The sequence below is a fragment of the Prionailurus viverrinus genome, chromosome X, assembly GCF_022837055.1.
Source record: "Prionailurus viverrinus isolate Anna chromosome X, UM_Priviv_1.0, whole genome shotgun sequence".
In the NCBI taxonomy this organism is placed as follows: domain Eukaryota; kingdom Metazoa; phylum Chordata; class Mammalia; order Carnivora; family Felidae; genus Prionailurus; species Prionailurus viverrinus.
The window spans coordinates 100,098,334-100,117,820 of record NC_062579.1 but is presented as its reverse complement, the minus strand read 5'-3'; the positions used below and the strand labels follow the sequence as shown (position 1 = coordinate 100,117,820).

Sequence of the window (19,487 nt, the reverse complement as noted above, 5' to 3'; positions counted from 1 at the left end):
TCAGGAATTTTACACTCACAATCATTCGCTAGACACCTCCCCCCAATATCTTTCATCTCCCCCTTTCACAGGCTCCTTCCCATTAGCATTAAATTAAATTGTGCCTGGTGACTCGGTCTGTTAAGTACCTGATTCTTGGTTTCGGCTCAGGTCATGATCTCACAGTTTCGTGAGTCTGAGCTCCATGTCAGGCTCTGTGCCAACACTGCGGAGCCTGCTTGGGATTCTCTCTCTCCCTTTCTCTCTGCCCCTCCCCAACTCGTGCTGTCTCTCTCAAGATAAAATAAATGAACTTTAAAAAATTAAAAGAAACAAATTGTGTTCTAAATTCTCCCCATTTGAAAAACAATAACCTTCCTGGACCCTGTATTTCCCTCCAACTCCAGTCCATCTCTACATTCCCCTCCAGAGTAAAGCTTTATTAAAAACACACAGTCACTACTTACCTCCCATTTCTCTCTTTAATCCATTCCAATATGACTTTGGCTCCCACCACCCCTCTGAAATAGCTTTGTTAAGGTCACCAAGAACCTCCAAATTGCTAAATCCAATGGATCCTCTTCAGTCATCTTATCAGACCTATCAGTAGAAATCAATAGTTGACCACTCCTTGAATACTCTTTTCCAAAGGATTCTATGATACCATCCTCATCTAGTTTGCCTCTGTCTTTGATCACTAATTTTTTAGTGCCCTTTGAGGTATCTCCTCCTCTATCTAACCTTTAAAAAAGCAGAATTCCTTAACGTTCAGTCCTAAACCTTTTTCTCACTCTGTATCAGCATTGTCCAATATGGTAACCAATAATCACATGTGGCTACTGAGTACTTGAAATGTGACTACTTTGAGGAACTGAACTTCTAATTTTATTTCTAATTAATTTAAATAGGCACATGTAGCTAGAAACTAACGTATCTGAGAGCACAGCTCTATTTTCAATCATATCATCTCTCAGGGTTTCAAATACATCTGTGTGCTAGTGGCCCAGACCTTTCTTTAGAGCTTCAGATGCATACATTCAACTGTCAATTTATAATCTACACTCAAATGTCTCAAAGAAATTTCAAACTAAATATAGCTAAAACTGAACTCATGACCCCCTCAAAGGAAAACTCATTCCTCCCACAATGTTCTTATTTTGGCAAATGGTACCATCATCCACATTCATGCTAGTAACCCAAGATTCATCTCTGACACTTCTCTAACTTACCCCCATGCCCAAACCAACCTCTGCTGAGTTAACCTCTGAAAACATTTATCAAATCCGTCTACTTCTCTCCATTTATACTGCCACCATACTCATAGTCTCTAGCTTAAACTCTGGAAACAGCTTCCTAACTGATTTCCATGCAAATGATTGACACCCTGGGATAAAATCCTTCATATTCTTCCCATTTTTTTTTTAATATAAAAATCCAGATTCCTCACCATGACTTACAAGATACTACTGGATCTGGCCTTACCCCATCCTAACTTGATGCCTAAGCCTTGTTCCAACCACCCTGGCCTTCTTTTATTTCAAAGGTGTCAAGCTACTTACCCAATTTGAGACCTTTACACATGTGGTTCCTTCTACCTGGCATACTTTTCTCTCCCCCATTTTTACCCGTCTTACTTAGCCCCTCTGGTCTCAATTTAAATGGTACTTATTAAATAGGCCTTCCCTGACCATGCCACCTAATTTAGTCAGCCGTTTTATAAACTCTTTGTATTTCTCCTTGATAGCATTGATCAAAACTGCAATTATGTAAGTATCTATACCTTATCAGTTTAAAGTCTGTTTCCTGCACTATTAAATGAAGTACCATGACTATACTGCTTTCTGATATATCCTTAGACCAGCACAGTGCCTGACACATAAAAGGTATTCATATTTTTATACGATGGATTATAGGTATCTGTGTGACACTAGTACCAAACAGCACAGAAGCAAGAACAAAAGCAGGAGCAGCAATCTTAGCTATGTTGTTCTCTACTGATTCTGCAGCACTTAGAACAGTGCTTGGCAAACAGAAGGCACTCAACAAATATTTGTTGAATAATGAATAAGGGAAGATTTATTATTAGGAAATTAATATAATACAGTCCATCGATGGGACAAATAAGGAATAACAATATTCCTTTACACTACAAATAGTGTAAAGACATCTGATAAAATTCAATATACACTCATGATCTTAAAAACCACACAAACTTGAAATGGAGTTTCTTAATATGGTTTTTTAAAAAAACCCTATCAAATCCACAGGCAATAATGTCCTCAACAATGAAGCACCACCTGAGGCTTTCTTACTGAAAATAGGAGCCAAACAAGGATTATCATCATTATTTAATATTGGTCTTAAAATTCTCATTGGTATAATGAGACACAAAGCAAAACTAATAGTTGTAGCTACTAAAAAGGAAACAAAATTATTATTTGTAGATGACCACGGCCGTCTATCAAAACCAAAAAACAAAATAAACAGAACCCCCAAAATTTAAAATATATTTCTATAAAGTGGCTAGATAAAAAAATAAATATCTAAAACTCAATAACTTCTCTATATAATAGAAATAAGCAATTAGAAAAAGATTCCACTGACAACAGCACTCAAACAAATAAAATGTACCATAAAATCCTTAACCTACAAATGTATGATATATATGAAGAAAACATAAAACGTTACTGAGAAATATAAAGAGGACCTAAAGAAGTAGAATGATAGACCATGTTCCTTGATAGTGTCTTAATTTTGTAAAGGAGTTAATTCAATAAAATTTGGCACATACCTATGGTGAAATATTAGTCTTTAAAAATCATGTTTTTAAATAATTTTAAATAACATGGAAAAAAAGTTACAATAAAATATTAAATGAAAATGCAGGATAAAAGCTACATATAAAGATTCCAATCGTATTGGGGCATCTGGGTGGCTCAGTCGGTTGGGCGTCCGACTTTGGCTCAGGTCATTATCTCAGTCTGTGGGTTCAAGCCCTACGTCGGGCTCTGTGCTGACAGCTAAGAGCCTGGAGCCTGCTTCGGATTCTGTGTCTCCCTTCCTCTCTGTACCTCTCCCGCTCATGCTCTGTCTCTCTCTCTCTCAAAAATAAATAAACATTAAAAAAAATTTTGTTTAAAGATTCCAATCATACAAAAGTAGAAATAGAAAACTGGAAGGAGATACAATATTAACTACAGTGCTGATCTCTAGGTTGCAGAAGCATAATTTTAATTTGGTACTTTAAACTTTTCTAAATTCTTCAAATTGTTTATAATGAAGATATGTCTATTTCCTCTACAATCAGAAAAAAATTATTTTAAAATGTTTAATACCAACATGCAGATAATGGGAAAACACATATTTATGTTAAAATCAGGACTACAAACAAACCCAGGGCCTCCCTCAAGCAACATACTGTGTGCTTTAAAGGTTTATGTATGAAGCCCAAGAATCATGATAAAATCTTATTTCACTGCAAATATTACTAAATCGGCAGACGTAACAAAGGATTTTATTCAAGTGGTTACTGAACTATTACCTTGCTGTGATCCAGTAACTGGAACTCTGGACAGAACAACACATGGCTAATTTCTATGTAGGCAAGGCCAAAACAACTAATGCCATAAATGTTTATGAGAGAAAAAGCACAGCTCAGTTTAACTTTTTCAGCCTTAGATCAAATATCTATTTCTACAGCAAGAACAGGACATTTCAACATCTTATTTCAGCAGCAATGCCAGTCACTGCTGAAATGCCTTTGCTCAAATTTTGCTTTTTTAGTGTTGTTTCTGCCTTCTCCTTTCTAAGCACAGTAAGACAGAGATAGAAAGTTATTTGCTCTCTTGGATACCTGCAGAAGTTAGCAGCTGGGTTTATTTAGCCTTTCAGAATCAACCGTTAAGACTTCTAAAATCCATGACCAATGAAAAGAATAATAAAACCCAAACCAGAAAAAGCCTATCTAAACTGTTCAATACAAATTAATGGTGGCAAGTACAGAGACTGTTTCTAAACAAAGTTATGTATAACCCATAGCCCCAAGGTAAGGGCTAAGCCCCACTATCCAAGGACTCAACCAGGAGATAAGGCAACCACTTTGATTTACATTTATGTGATCACAAACTCTTTTCCATAGCAACCACAGACTAGTCAAGGTAGCATTCAAGTGCCCATTTTCTCCTCCCCATAACACAGTACAATTAGATGATAAACAGAGAAAAGCTTGCACAGAAAGTCAAGATGATTTGCTTCAAACAGATAAAAATGAGAGAACTGAAACAGTGAGAAGGAAGATCATGTTCTTCCTGATAAAGGGATGCCTTGAGGGGATGGAGGTTAAATAAAAGACCAAAATTATTTTAAGGAAAAAAGGGTAGCTTGGGAAAAGCAAGGTATCTGGTACGAGAGTGACTCTATAGCCTCCCAAAATGATAAAATAAAGGAAAAAATTATGATTTAATATCCAAAACTAAAAAGCAAGTCAGAAAATTTTTAAAAATATAATAGCAGTTAAAATAAAAACAAAACCACTCATAAATCTTATGTGCTTTAAACATTTTCTGGCTCTTTCTGGAATTTTTAATTCCACAGTAATGATTTAACTGATGGCAAAAATACTGATGGCTCAAAGAAGTTCAGCATTAGACAAGCAGATCATATTTTCAACTTTTTAAAGATTCTTGCCAGCCACCTGCTTTTTCTTATGCTTAGCCTAAATGTTTTTGGGAGGACAATGCTAATTCACATGGCTGCCTTAAGAAAATGAAGAATAGAGGCACCTGGGTGGCTCAGTCAGTTAAGCTTCCAACTCTTGATTTCGGCTCAGGTCAAGATGTCACACTTTGTGAGATCGAGCCCCTCGGTGGGCTCTGTGCTGACACAGCAGAGCCTGCTTGGGATATTCTCTCTCTCTGCCCCTCCCCCACTCAGGCTCATGTGTGCCCCCCCAAATAAATAAACATTAAAAAAAATAGAAAATGAAGAATACAGAATAAGACAGTAAAATAAAAATGTGCCAAAAAAGGTGTCTTGAATATAGTGGGTATTCAATTAAATATTTGTTGAACAAAAATGAACTCCACTCAGAAAGATACTCACTGTTTGAAGCTATATCAATCAAAAGAGTTTCTTCTGCTTCTGAGGGAAAAGAAGAAAGAACAAGATTAGGGAAGGGAAAACCATTCATTACAACTAAAAGAAGTACATGCCTAAGTAAATAACTGCTTCTCTCAATCACCACTCCTAGGTCTTACAATACATTTTACAAATCCTTTGTTTTTTTGTTTAGCATTTTTAAAAATGGATTTTGGTAGCACTAGGTTCTAAAGATTATGGCAATTCAACTAAAAGAAAACTAAACAAATAACTGAATGGAACAACTCAAAGCAAATCAAGCAATGACAATAGTAGGCAATATAAGAACATGTTAATTCAAGTGAAGGGGAGTTTAATTCCCCTCAACCAAAACATACTGACTTTAATATAATCTGTGTCATTTATTCTTTTTTTTTAAGATTTTATTTTTAAGTAATCTCTACACCCAACATGGGGCTTCAATTTAAAACACTGAGATCAAGAGTCACATGCTCTACCAACTATGCCAGGCAGGTGTCCCTAGATAATTCTTATAAAAAGTCAAGAAAGTGACCCCAAAGGCCCAGAAGTGAATTATTTTCTTAACTTGGACCTAGTCTCCGAAAACTTCCAGCAATCTCCTTTCTTCAGCCTTTGCCATGTTTAGGATCAGAGAATACCTTCAGTTCTTTACCTTCAGGCTACAATTTAATACCTGGGTGGGGTCTACCACACCCAACAAGGAAGTATAAAACAGGGCAAAGCACAGTCTCTGTAGTTCAGAGCTCGGTTTTCTCCCCTCCCCCGGCTGTCCTGAACTTCTTTCCTTAGCTCCAGTGTCTAGATCCAACCCATCTCTTCCTCTTGGACTTCCCTGGATTTGGCCAACAGCACCTGTAAGACCCTCCTGGCTAGTTGAACTCTGGGTACTGACTCCTTAGGATTAGTCTGGATCTACCTTGGCCAGATGGAGTAGCCTCAGCCTTTTCTAGCTCCTTCAGAAGCCCAGATTGTATATTTGGCTGCATTATTCAGTTACTACAGAAGCTATGGTAAGGAACTAAGTAGTCTAATATTAAAAAAATAGCCTCAATATCCTTACTAGCATGATGAATCAACAGACAATAGTGAATCAGGACATAGTACTTTAAGTTCCCCACTGTTCTTCAGTAACTTTAATTCCTTAAAACCCAAGTATTTATAGACTTATCAAAATGGATGCACAGGCTGGGAAACAAAGGATGTGAAAACTCAAGGAGGTAGCCATTCTAGATTTGTTATGGGGAACGACTATGTGTGCACACACATATTTTCTTAGATTCCAACCTAACAATCTACCTTATATTTCTTATTAAAAACAATACTAAGAGAAAGAGAGTTAAAGAGACTGTAGAAGTAGTACAAAAAGGTAGAGGGCTAATAGGATGCGAAAACCTAAAGTTGTGTTCTTTAGTTTTTCTCCTCCTTAAAGGGCTAGGTATGTAATAAAGGGTACTACCCCATGAAAAGTAAAGTGACCACAGCAACTTACTATGGCAGGCAAGTGCCTTGTTCAACATGTAACTCTCACACAGGTCAGGCTAAACGGCTATTTCACTCTTCTACACAATGTGGAGACTGTTGTTTTTAATTCTCAATACAATGTTGTCTTAAAAAGTCATACCCACTTAGTATTTCTACTTACAGGAATAAATCCTAATATGAGATGTGCAAGAAGATTTATGTACAGAGATATTCATCACATTACTATTTAAACTAGCAAAAAATAACTCAAATGTCAAACACGGGAATACTTACATTATAGGCTATTCATAAAATGGAATAGTACACTACCTATTTATAGCATGGAAAAGCACTCATAATATGATGGCATGCAGAACAGACAAAAAACTACATATAGTGTGAGTTCTGCCCACCCTGAAAGTTACATGTGTAAAAAAAAAAAAAAAAGGGAAAATGTTATGTGTTTGTTCCTGAAGGATGGGAATGTACTTATTTTCTGTTCTTTCCAAACTTTCTACAGTATACATATTACTTCTGTGATAAAAAAAAGTTCAATGTAGTTTAAAAAAGAATCCATGCAAGGTAAGATTCAAGTTTTTCAAGAAGCTACAGCTGATACAGAATGTTTCTTTCTGACAAAGCCAATGAACCTACTGGAAACATAATGCGTTTGTTCTCTAGTAATCAATTTTCCTTCTAGAGCAATGTGAGACGACAGAAGCAACACTTCCCACACAAAGCTCCCAAATTTTGAGTCTCATTGTAGCAGATGAAACAACAGATTTTCTGTTCTCTGTCCCCAAATTTGAGGGCACGAAGCCAAATATGTCCTCTCTGGAGTATGATTCACCAACATCAAGGTCTGAGAATCAGCACAATTGAGTGTAAGGTATTAAAATCTGGTAAGGCATGTTGCCAAATGTTTTAACTTCAAACAGTGTGGGGAGAAAGTACTGAATGTGTGTGAATCCAGTGACCTTGATACTTTACAATGAGCAGTGTGTTTGTTAAACCAAGAATGTCATTTAAATCCACATAGAAGTCCATAAGAATAAAAGACTACCTACATAGGTAAGAGACTACATACATCTCTAACACCCAGCCAGGGAAGCAGGTGAGTCTATACATATTTCAGTATAGCCCTTCAGCACTCATAGACAAAGTATTTACCATGTTCTCAATGGTAGCTTAGTAATGTTATCACTTTATGCAAAGACTAATACATTTCATTTTATGTGCAGTGACATATTTAAATATGTATGGTATTAGACAATGCAAGAACGACTAAGGAAAAACACTGTAAAACTAGCTAGGCAATTAAAGCTAGTACCTTGAACGCATCTAAAGTGGCTATTTATAGGAATGATATCTTGAACATGCTGTTCCTTCTCACGCAACTGGATTATTAACCTAGGAAACAGAAGAAGGCATCAACGAATGGCTACTGAAAAACCCAAACATTTAACAACAAAATATACTGCTGTGTTGTTAAACAAATCTGGTCCATATTTATTAGACTTACTATATCTCATGTTACTTACTATATCTCATATATTTCCTGGATCTGAGCATCATGACAGTGAGATATCACTCGAGATCTAAGAGAATGTTAGTGACGATCAGTATCTGAATACCCACACTGTCCTATGCCATAAAGAATATATAATAGTCTATGTCCTAAAAACAGCTTACAATCTCAAAAGCAAGGATTATAGTGCATACACCTTCAGAGTATGTATACTAGAGCAAAGAATAGCTAGGTGTGAATGCCATGAAGGCAGACTTATGATTGCATTTTCACCATAGTATTTCTAGCAACTATCACAGTGCTTGGCACATAGCAGTCACTCAAGTTTGCTGAATAAGTGAATTAGAAATTTCATAAATTAGCTTTCAGATTATATTCCTCTGGCTTTTACCAAAGAATGGCTCTATCTCTTCAAACGACTATTCAGGTTCATGGAGAAGTAAGAAGAGGTGCCCAGCCAGCTGGATCAGTTAACATAACCTGTGACCAAGGCAGCAGATATCACAACCAGTGCCTTATATTCCTTGTGTTTTACTATGGTTTCCAACTTCATGCTGGTATTTCTAGGTAAATATAACTGATTTGGCCTCCCAGTATGAAATGAAGGACTTCTAAATTCCTAGGTACTCCTGAAATATTAATTTTCATTTACTGCTTATCCTTAGTGGCCCAGGATCAAGGTATGACCTACTGGTAAAACGACCATTCTGAACATCTCCTAGCTTCCCCAAATCAAGCAGTCTTCAGGTGGTTCTTTTTGCCAGGAACACTCTTCTATTCTTTCCGAGACCCAGCTCAAATATCACCTCCTCTTTGCAGCTTTTCCTAATTCCCCCAAGCAGAAGCAGTCCCCTTTGTTTGGTCCCCTTTGTTTGCCCCTCTACTAGAGCATTTACACCCTTCATTGCAGTTATATTTATTTCCTTCATTGATTTGAGCTCCTTGAAAACAAAGACCCTATCATATTCAGTTTGCCTCCTGCCTAAGAGATGCTCAATAAATATTGGTTGAATCAATGAACCAGTTTCACTAAGCTATAAACAGAGATAAATTTCTAAATATAATTTGTTCAACCTGACATTAAAAAATGTCATTGTTCTGAAGGGCTTTATTTCTAGTTTGATGTCTTCTCAGGGGCTTGTTTTAGCTTTTTGAATTTTTTTCAAATGTATTAACTTTATTTTTTTTTTCAACGTTTATTTATTTTTGCGACAGAGAGAGACAGAGCATGAACGGGGGAGGGGCAGACAGAGAGGGAGACACAGAATCGGAAACAGGCTCCAGGCTCTGAGCCATCAGCCCAGAGCCTGACGCGGGGCTCGAACTCCCGGACCGCGAGATCGTGACCTGGCTGAAGTCGGACGCTTAACCGACTGCGCCACCCAGGTGCCCCAAATGTATTAACTTTAAAGGAGATCACATGGGGAAAGGAATTGCTCAGATAGAACTAAGGGAAATAAAAGTATTAATGCTGTCTTTCTGCTCTGATTCTGCATGCCTAATCTGTAGGGGTTCATATTTTAAGGTGACTAGAGGAATATGGGGCAGGCTCCTTTCAATGTGCAAAATTCATGAGTCAAGCAGAGTCCTATAAACCCAGATGGAGATCAGAAACTAGATAAAAAGCAAGAGTGAAGGAGGAAGAGCTTACTTTGGGGAAAATGAACACAAACCAATACAATCTCCAAGAAATGACTAAAAAGACAGTGTTTGATATTAGCAGTTAAAGCTTGAACTAGGTTGTACTGTTAAAAGCCCTCACAAAAGGGACAACATAGATGGACCTTGAGGGCATTATTCTAAGTGAAATAAGGTAGAAAAAGACAAATATCATATGATCTCACTTATATGTAGAATCTAAAAACAAAACAAAACCAAAAAACCAAAATCATAGATACAGAGGATAGGTGGTGGTTAGAGGTGGGGGGTAGGTGAAATGGATGGAGGGGGTCAAAAGGCTCAAACTTCCAGTTATAAAATAAATAAGTCATGGGGATGTAATGTATAGCATGGTGACTACAATCAATAATACTGTACTGTATATTTGAAAGGTGCTAAGAGAGTAGATCTCAAAAGTTCTCATCATAAGAAAAAAATCTGTAACTATGTATGGTGATGGATGTTAAGGAGCCTTACTGTGGTCATTTCACAATATATACAAATATTGAATCATTGTGTTGTGCACTTGAAACTAATATATGTCAATTATATCTCAATTTAAAAATGCAACCTCCCCCCAAAAAATCCATCACAAAACAAAGATCAACTTGGAATTTAAGTCAATTCCACAATATCTACCATGTGTTAGTCACTAAATAAATTGTAGCAAGAACAGGGTTAAGAATAAGTATAAAAATTCTTCTGGAGTTCATGGCTGGCTCAGTCAGTAGAGCATACGACTCTTGGTCTCAGGGTCATGAGTTCAAGCTCCATATTGGGCATGGAGCCTACTTAAAATTTTTTTTAAAAAATTCTTCCTAAATGTAATCATTACTTTCAGAACAGAAAGATGAAAAATAATAGGTGTATGACAAAACAATGGAAATTAGAACTTGAGTGTTGTCAAACAGAAAACAGTAACAAATTTTGAATGCAGACTCAGCATTATCCTAGGAAATACTTTGATTTGTTCAAGGAAGGTTAAAGATGAAACAGGTTGCATCATAATCCAGTCTCCTTGAAAAAAACCCTTATTTTCAATTGTAATTTTACTCTCTCAACTAAATTTCTCCTATTGACAGCAGGTTGACAGCAGGAACTACAGTACTAAATACTAAAACAGACTTCAAGTTCTAGAATAAAAAGACCAAAGGAAAAAAGTTGTGAGAAGAGCCCAAGTCAGAGAAGGTACCCATGAGACAAGAATGTGAGGATTATAGATGGTATGACAATAGTCGGTATCTCCAATAAATGATTTCAAAAGAAACTTCTCAAACGGTGTCATTCTGAAATGTTACATGTGTTCAAATCTCAGGTATGCTACTTCCTAACTATGAACAAGTGACTTAATCTCTCTGTGCCTCAATTTCTGTATCTAGAAAATGGGGGTGATGGTGATAATATCACAATTTCACAGTAACCCTGACATGAGGGTTAAATGAACTAATTCATACAAAGTGCTCAGAAGAGTACCTGGCACACACCAAGCCAATTAAGTCTCAGTTGTTGCTATACCCCCTTAACTCAAACAGATATGGAACATAAAACTTTCATTTCTTTGTGGAGAGGACACAAATAGAGCTATCACTCCGAGTTTACCAGTTCTCCTACCACATGAGGCAAGATAGAATGAGGCATTCATCTCAAGGCCAGCTGCTCACTCCCCTATTAGCTAACTAGAGTTCCAACCCTATCAAACCAAGGAACCATATCTGAGGCTGTGGTCATCTCAACAATGTAGCTATTTTATTTAATCCTCAAAACATTGTTTTTACAGAAGAGGAAACCAAGATGTAAAAAATTTACTGATTTATTCAAGGGTCACATCTCTCCACCCCATTCTAGCCTTTGGAAGTGGCAGTGGTATTCCACTTTTCAATTCACTTTTCTGTTGAATTTACTATTCAAGTGGTCTTTCAGTATTTGATGAAATCTGGGGAAAATAACATCAATTTACCACATCAACAGAACTGACCAAGCAGGACCTAAGGAAGAACCACTTCATAGGCCCTGCTGTTGTCCAGTTAGTGGCAGCAAGAGTCTCAAGAAAGGGCAGGCTAGGTCAGTGGGAATTTCTTCTGTGTAAATTCGACAGCATAGACCCAGACTGAGTCTGTAAGATCTAAAAGCAGGGACCGAGAAAAATTGGCCGAATCCAATGTTGGGAGAAAGCAGGATTTAAAAATCACCGATTTTTAAACTCCGATGTCAAGAAACCAACAGAAGACCCAAGGGAGGTGAATTGGGCACAGAGCAATAGGGCCTATGCTATGTATGTAATTGTCACCATGGATACTTTTAAGATGAGGCATTAGTGGAAAGGGAGTGAGATCAGCAGCTATAGTGATAGCTTATCAAAATAACTTATTCAACCAGTCAACAGTATTTACTGAGCTCCTATATATGCAAGGCAGAATGGAAAGTAACACACACTGATACAGTGCCAAATGCTGTTTATATTTCTACACGTTTCGTTACTTTTTCTAACAGTCAAGTCAATAAGTGAGGCAGTTACTGGCTTACACTAAACCATTACTGAATTAATGAATATGCCTGCAAGCAAGTGAAATAAGGGAGTAGGGCGACAGGAAGAACCAGTTGAATGGGTTAAGAAAAGGCACTTCTGTAAGGTTAACAACGCAGCTCTTCTACAACACTTTTACTTTTTGCAAACCGCTTTTGCATTTATTTATTATTCCTCCAGTTGCAACTTTCAAAGTCTATAAGGTAAGGCAGTTAATGTTTTCATTTGACCGATGAGGACACCAAGGCCCAGAAATCATTGTTGACTTGCCCAAGGTTACACAACACATGCCAGTTGCAGAGGCAGGAACTAAAAACCCAGGCTTCCTGCTTCAACGCCCGCCTGTTGAGTCCTTCCACTGAGCCACACTGCCAGGAGCGACCTAGCGGCTTGAGAGTTGGGGACAAAGCCCCATGGCTACAGCACTCACACTTCACACCTGGGCCTGAACCTGTTGCCCACGCTGCCTCAGTGGACGGAGAGTGGGCGGCTTATCGCGGTTTGGGGTTAGGAGGTAATGGCAGGCTCCCCTCCTCCGTGGGAATCAGGTGGTTACTTACTCATATTGCCCGTTCCTTTGGGCTAGCGTCAGGAAGCAGGGCTCCCGGAGAGCACCCTTCATCTCCATACCCTCAACAGTATGTGGGCGACAGTCAAGGGTCTCCTCCAGAAGCGCGGCCGGGGAGGGGTGGCGCGGTGCGGGGTGGAGGGAGGCTCCCGCCCCTCTGCCCGCCCTCCTGGGTGCCCAAGGCATCGCCTCCCGCGCCGGCCCCCCTCCTCGGCTCGGCTCTGCCTCTGAGTCCGACCGACCACCCACCCCTCTGCCGCGTTCCGCAGTCCCTCCGACCCCCGCCCCTCCCGCCCTGCGCGGCCTCCCCTCCCCCTTCCCTCTGGTGGATACGGCAAGGGGCTGGGCTCCGACCGGGAGCGGCGGCTCCATCCCGGCGGCCTCCGGGCTCAGTGGGGCTGCGGACTGCGGGCGGATCCCACCGCCCTTGGTTGCGCACTGTTTGAGGAACAACTCCGCGCAGAGCACCGGGCACCGGGCGCCGGGCGCCGGGAGTCGGGAGCCGGGAGCCGGGAGCCGGGAGCCGAGCCGAGAACCGAGAGCCTGACCCGAGAGAGAGCGGCGCCTTGCGCCCCCGTCAGTTTTCCAGGCCGCCGCAGATTTCGCCCCCTGCGGCCAACCTGAGGAACTGCAGCGAGAGACCGACGGACGCGGGCGTCTCTACCAGGTCCAAGGAGGAGTGCGTTTTAAATGCTGCCTGTGACACCAGAATTATTCTGTGGATTTTGAAGATTGCCACAGAAACAAAACACAGCCATACCTGTGGGAAAACTCAAATGTGTTGGGCCAATAGGACCCACATCATCCAGTAAAAAAAATCCTTATTACAGTTAGAACGCGCCGTGTTGGTTAATTCTACCTCTCAGATGTTCTTCCCTTCCTCTTCTTCCTTCCACCACCGAAATCGTCGGACAAATCCTCAAAGCTCAGACCTTTGCTCTTCCTTTGCACCCCCTCCAGGTCATGTCTAAGCAGACAACGACCAAATACACTTCCCTTAGCTCAGACCCCTTGCCTAATACACCCCATCGTTAATACCGGATGATAAAACTAACTCGTCATTTCACACTGCCACTCAGGCTTGAAACTTCGAAGCCATATGCTTTCTTCCTCTCTCCTAATTTCTCTGTATCTAATCCGTCAACAAAGGTTATTAATATTTTCTTTGGAGTTACTTTCAGATTCCTTGTTTTCTCCCCATCTGTACCACCATTCACTTTGTTAGCTCTTGTGATATCTCCTTTGATCATTTTACTCTGTTGATAATCATAACAACATTCTTCTCAGAGTAATGTTTCAATTGTATTTTTTACTTGTTCAAGAATCTACACTGGACTAAATAGCCAGACTGATCTTTTTTTTTTTTTAATTTTTTTTTTCAACGTTTATTTATTTTTGGGACAGAGAGAGACAGAGCATGAACGGGGGAGGGGCAGAAAGAGAGGGAGACACAGAATCGGAAACAGGCTCCAGGCTCTGAGCCATCAGCCCAGAGCCTGATGCGGGGCTCGAACTCACGGACCGCGAAATCGTGACCTGGCTGAAGTCGGACACTTAACCGACTGCGCCACCCAGGCACCCCATAGCAAGACTGATCTTAAATCTATAGTAATTAAAACAGTGTGGAGTGGAGCTGGTCAGACCCATAGAACAGAATACAGAGCCCCAAACAGACCCACACATATATGGAAAGTTGATATGCAACATATGTGGCATTTCAAATCAATGGGAGAAGAATGGATTCACTAAATGATGCTGGGACTCCTGATCATCACTATAGAAAATAATAAAACTAGATCCCTACCTCATACCATAGAGGAAAATTTCAATCCCATGTTGATTCAAGATCCAAATGTGAAAAAGCAAAATTTTACAGCTTTCCGAAGAAAATAGGAGAATATCTTTATGAGCTGGGAATAGGGAATGAGAATGGCTCTTTAAGACACCAGATAGTGCAAACAATAAAGGAATCAATAGATACATTTAACTACATTAAATTTCAAAATGTATGTGCTTCAAGACAACATAAACATGTTAAAAGACAAGCCACATACTGGGAGAAGATATTTTTGATGCATATAACTGACAAGGGTAACCTATGAAGTTCTACACTTCTACTTGTCATCATCTTACCTATTTCTCTCCCATCACACTCTGCAACTCACTCTGCTTAGTCATACTGCTCCTTGTTATTCCTAGAACTTTCTAGGCACACTATTGCTACAGGGCCTTTGCACTTGCTGTTTACTCTGCCTGGCCTCTCACCTCCTTTGGATCTTTGTTCAAATGACACATTCTCAGTGAGGCCTTCCTAGACATCTTCATTTAACATTGCAATTCAACAATCTCCTTATCCATTTCTACTGAAACATGCAGCTTCATTCATCTTCCACATTCATTTTCCCCCCATAGGATTCATCACTATCCATTATCCTATATTTTACTTATTGATCTTGTTTATTGTTTACCTTCCTCCACTAGAATATAAGTTCCATGAGGGCAGAGATTTTGTCTGTTTTGTTCATAACTGCATTCCCAGCACCTACAACCATTCTTGGAACAAAGTATACACTAGAAAAATATTGATTAAAACAATGAATGAATTAGTGTTCAGAATGTATAAGAACTGCTATAAATCAGTGAGAAAAAGAAAGAAACCTGGTAGAAAAATTGACAAAATATATGAATAAGCAATTCATAGTCAAAGAAACCCAAATGGCCAATAAAGACAAGAAAGGAAGTTTCACTTCATTACTATTCAGAGAAATTGAAAATTGAAGCAATGAGATAGCATTTCACAACCATTGGTTTGGCAAAATTTGAAAATTCACATCACACCAGGGCGCCAGGATGGCTCAGTTGAGCATCCGGCTCTTGATTTCAGCTCATGTCATGATCCCAGGGTCATGGAGACTGCTTAGAATTCTCTCTCTCTCCCTCTGCCCCTCTCCCCTGCTCATTCTCTCTCTCTCTCTCTCTCTCTCTCTCTCTCTCTCTCTCTCTTCCTTTGCCCCTCTGCCCCACTTTCACTCACAAGTGCTCTCTCTCCCTTTCTAAAATAAAACAAATAAGAGGTTGGGAAAAAATGGAAATATATTGAGGTGAGGTCACTAAAAACTGTGGTCTCTCACAGGGGAGACAATGACTTTCTCCCAAAAAAAAAAAAAATAGTAAGTGGATGTTGTAATAGTAATACCAAAAATAATCCTCGTGGCTAATGTTGATGCTCATGTGACAATCTCCACATGGATTTACATAGATACTTTCATTTAATCCTCACTAAATCCCTGTAAACTGGTAATATTATTGTTTCCATTTTAAAGGTGAGAAAAATGAGACTCAGAGAAGTTTAGCAGCTTTCCCATTAACTAGTAAATGTCAGAATCAAGATTCAAAGTTAATGTTAGTCTGGCTCTGAAGTTGGAACTTTTTTTTTAAAGTAGGCCTCATGCCCAGTGCAGAGCCCAATAGGGGGCTTGAACTGACGACCTCAAGATCAGGACCTGAGCTGAGACCAAGAGTCACCTGCTCAACTGACTGAGCCATGCAGGCACCCCAGAGTTGGAACTTTTTAACCAAACACATTATGCTGTTCGTTCAATATTAACAGTATTAACAGTAAGTGTTTATTTAGAACCCTCTATGTGCCAGGCATTATGGTAACTTCCCTACCTGTATTATCGCATTTAATTTGATGAAACTGAAGTTGAGAGAGAGGGTTTGAGAACTTGAATAAGGTGGAGAAAGAGGGAACAGCCACAGTTGGAGAGTGACAGTGAATCCAGAAAAATTAATAAAGTGTTTAGGGTCAACAGAGAAAGCCCAATTGGAGGAAGATGACATGAATTTCTATGGTGGTCCAAATCAGCATGGGTCTGTAACTTTCTGTAGCAATGCTTGGCAGATTTTGAAAAGCGGGAGTAGTAAAAATATACCAAGAAGGTGCATTAAGCTTGGGAATTAGTATAGCAGGCAAAGCAGTAGGTCATGGGGTGAGGGAGTTTAAAGTGGTAGTTGGGATGCATTGAAATAGCTTATTCTGGAGTCAAAGTTAAGTAAAGGTATGTATCCCCTCAGCCTAAGACCAGCAGAGAGAATGAAGGCAAGCTTGACGAATGCAATCATTCCCCTAGGTCTGATCCTGTAGCAAATTATTGTATTTTTTTAGGATCACTTCAGGGACTATGCTTACTTAGATGCTTCTGTATATGTTAAGTAATTTTTGTAAGTTGGCTAAAATCATTATTTTAGCCACAACCACCTTCTGACTTAGCTACAGTTGTTAATGATATCATTGTTTAGTCACCCAAGTTTGAAACTTCAGATTTATTGGTGAACCGTGTTTCCCCTTCATCTATCATATCCAATAACTCAAGTTTTGTCAGTTCTATAGCAAATTCCTTAGTGTATATCTCTGATCATTCTCACCTATCATCATCAGATGGCATTGTGCCTAACTAAATAAAGGTCTTACAGCCTATACTTGTATTTAGATGCAAGAGACATCCAATGCAAAGAGTTAAATGGCTGTGGAACAAAATTTAAATAAGTGAAACTCTAGTGGGGCACCTGGGTGGCTCAGTTGGTTAAGCATCCAACTTCGGCTCAGGTCATGATCTCACAGCTCATGGGTTCGAGCCCTGTGTCAGGCTCCATGCTGACAGCTCAGAGCCTGGAGCCTGCTTCAGATTCTGTGTCTCCCTCTCTCTCTGCCCCCCCACTGCTCACACTCTCTCTGTCTCTCAAAAATAAGCATTAAAAAAATTAAATGAAACTCTAGCTTCAAGAAAACATGAGTCTCACCACCTTCACCACCACCACAAATATACACAGACAACACACATGCACACCATATATGTACAACATACACACACACAATTAAATTGGTGCTCAGTGCCTATCTTTTATACATTAGACTACTGTAACTAAGAGCTTAGAACTTACAGGCTTTTTAGAGACAAAATTTAAAAAGTGAGATCTTAAGAAAAGAATATAAAATACTAAAAGAAAATGAGAAAACTTATAAATAATTATTTAATTAAATGGCTACAAAATATAACATATCAAGTTCATTATTACATTTTATTTTTTATTTTTTTAAAGTTTACTTATGTATCTTGAGAGAGAGAAAGAGAGGCAAGCATGCAAGCATGAGTGTGAGTGGGGGAAGGGTGGAGAGAGGGAGAAAGAGAATCTGAAGCAGGGCTTCAGGGACTCTATCTCCGGAGCCATGAGATCCTGACCTGAGCCAAAATTGAGAGTCAGACATTTAACTAACTGAGCCACCCAGGCACCCCAATTTTCTATGTATTAAAAAAATCCACTGTCTTTAAAAACAATTTCTGGGTTGGATCTTCTCACTTCTCAAGAATTTCCAATATGCATAATAATTATGGAGAAATCACAGCCATTATAAATTAAATTAGTTATGCACAAATAATTCCAAAGCAGAATTACAAAAGCCCTTTCAAAAATTTATAACAAAAATATAAATATTTAATGCAAGATGTGGATGCATTTTAATATGTTTAATATGATGCTGGCTGAAGCCTTCACAAGTGAGAGAGCTTAGGGCCTGCAAAGGAAGAAACAGGCCTGCCTAACATAGATGAGGCTGGGGAGGATTTCACATAGGTGAGTCAGCAGCCAAAGGCTGAAAGGCAGGCTGAACAGAGGTATAAATGATTCACTGATTTTTAAATCACTGCTAGTTGAAAAGCTTCACTTTTCATATACACAAATCCAACATAGATCTGGCTTTCCATACAAAGTGGCATAAAGAAGAGCTCATTTTTATTTACAGATTTCCATTTGTACTTTTCATTTCTTTTAGAATTTGGTACTTGCTGCTTTATTCCCACCCTAGCTAGTTTCTTCATTTCCTTCTGCCTCCACCCCTATTTCTTTCTCCTAGGTCAGGCTCTCCTTTCTGTTTCAAGAATCCCATAGCCAGGTCTGGCATTGCCCAGGCCTACTTTCCTTCTGGAGATACTGAACTGAAAGAATATAGAGTTAGCCTGGCATTTAAGGCCCCAAGGATTCTATGCTGAACATATCTTCCCAGTTACTTCCCAAGACCACTCTTTATAAACCTTATGCTCTACCCAGCGTTTCTCTTAAGAACTGAACATGTGCAGTGGTTAGTGGCAATCAGACTGGTGTGCTCATGATTCAGGTACTCCATTGATAATTCAGCTGAATACTGCTAACTTGTCATCTCGGTCTTAACCTTTATAGAGTGTTAATTTTTTTTAATGGTCACAAGCTGGTTAATATATACCCACAAAGAATTAGAGAGATGTTGATGTTGAAACACAGACTATAAAAATGATAAAAATTCTACAAATTCTCGAGGTGATAATCATCGGACCCATAAGTTGCATTTATCTGATCAAAATTCTTACATGGCACGTAAAGATTTCTCTAGTACATACTTCAAAAACCTGAAAAGAGAAAATAGGGTTATGACTAAATTCAACTTTTTTTTTGTCTATTTGTGATATTTAATCCACTGTGGGGGCGCCTGCTGGCTCAATTGGTAGAGCATGCAACTCTTAATCTCAGGGTCATGAGTTCAAGCCCCATGTTGGACATGGAGCCCACTATGAAAAAAATCTACACTGTGATAGATCTAGTGGGATGATCTATGA

At 39.2% G+C, this 19,487-nt stretch overlaps 1 protein-coding gene across 5 annotated transcripts in view; it reads right to left on the bottom strand.

Moving 5' to 3' along the window:
• Positions 1-13,419, bottom strand: part of OCRL (OCRL inositol polyphosphate-5-phosphatase) — a 50,618-nt gene extending 37,199 nt beyond the window's left edge. For 2 of the 5 annotated variants that reach the window (XM_047843995.1, XM_047843997.1), the window contains exons 1-3: positions 12,830-13,096; positions 7,889-7,968; positions 5,080-5,118 (exon numbers count right to left, since the gene is read on the bottom strand). In XM_047843995.1, coding sequence (XP_047699951.1) covers positions 5,080-5,118; positions 7,889-7,968; positions 12,830-13,023 — 313 coding nt within the window. In that variant the 5' untranslated portion in view covers positions 13,024-13,096. Of the gene's footprint in view, positions 1-446; positions 570-5,079; positions 5,119-7,888; positions 7,969-12,829; positions 13,097-13,170 lie in introns of those variants that run through there. The other 3 variants (XM_047843998.1, XM_047843996.1, XM_047843999.1) reach the window with 3 other exon arrangements.
• Between the last annotated feature and the right edge of the window lie 6,068 nt (positions 13,420-19,487).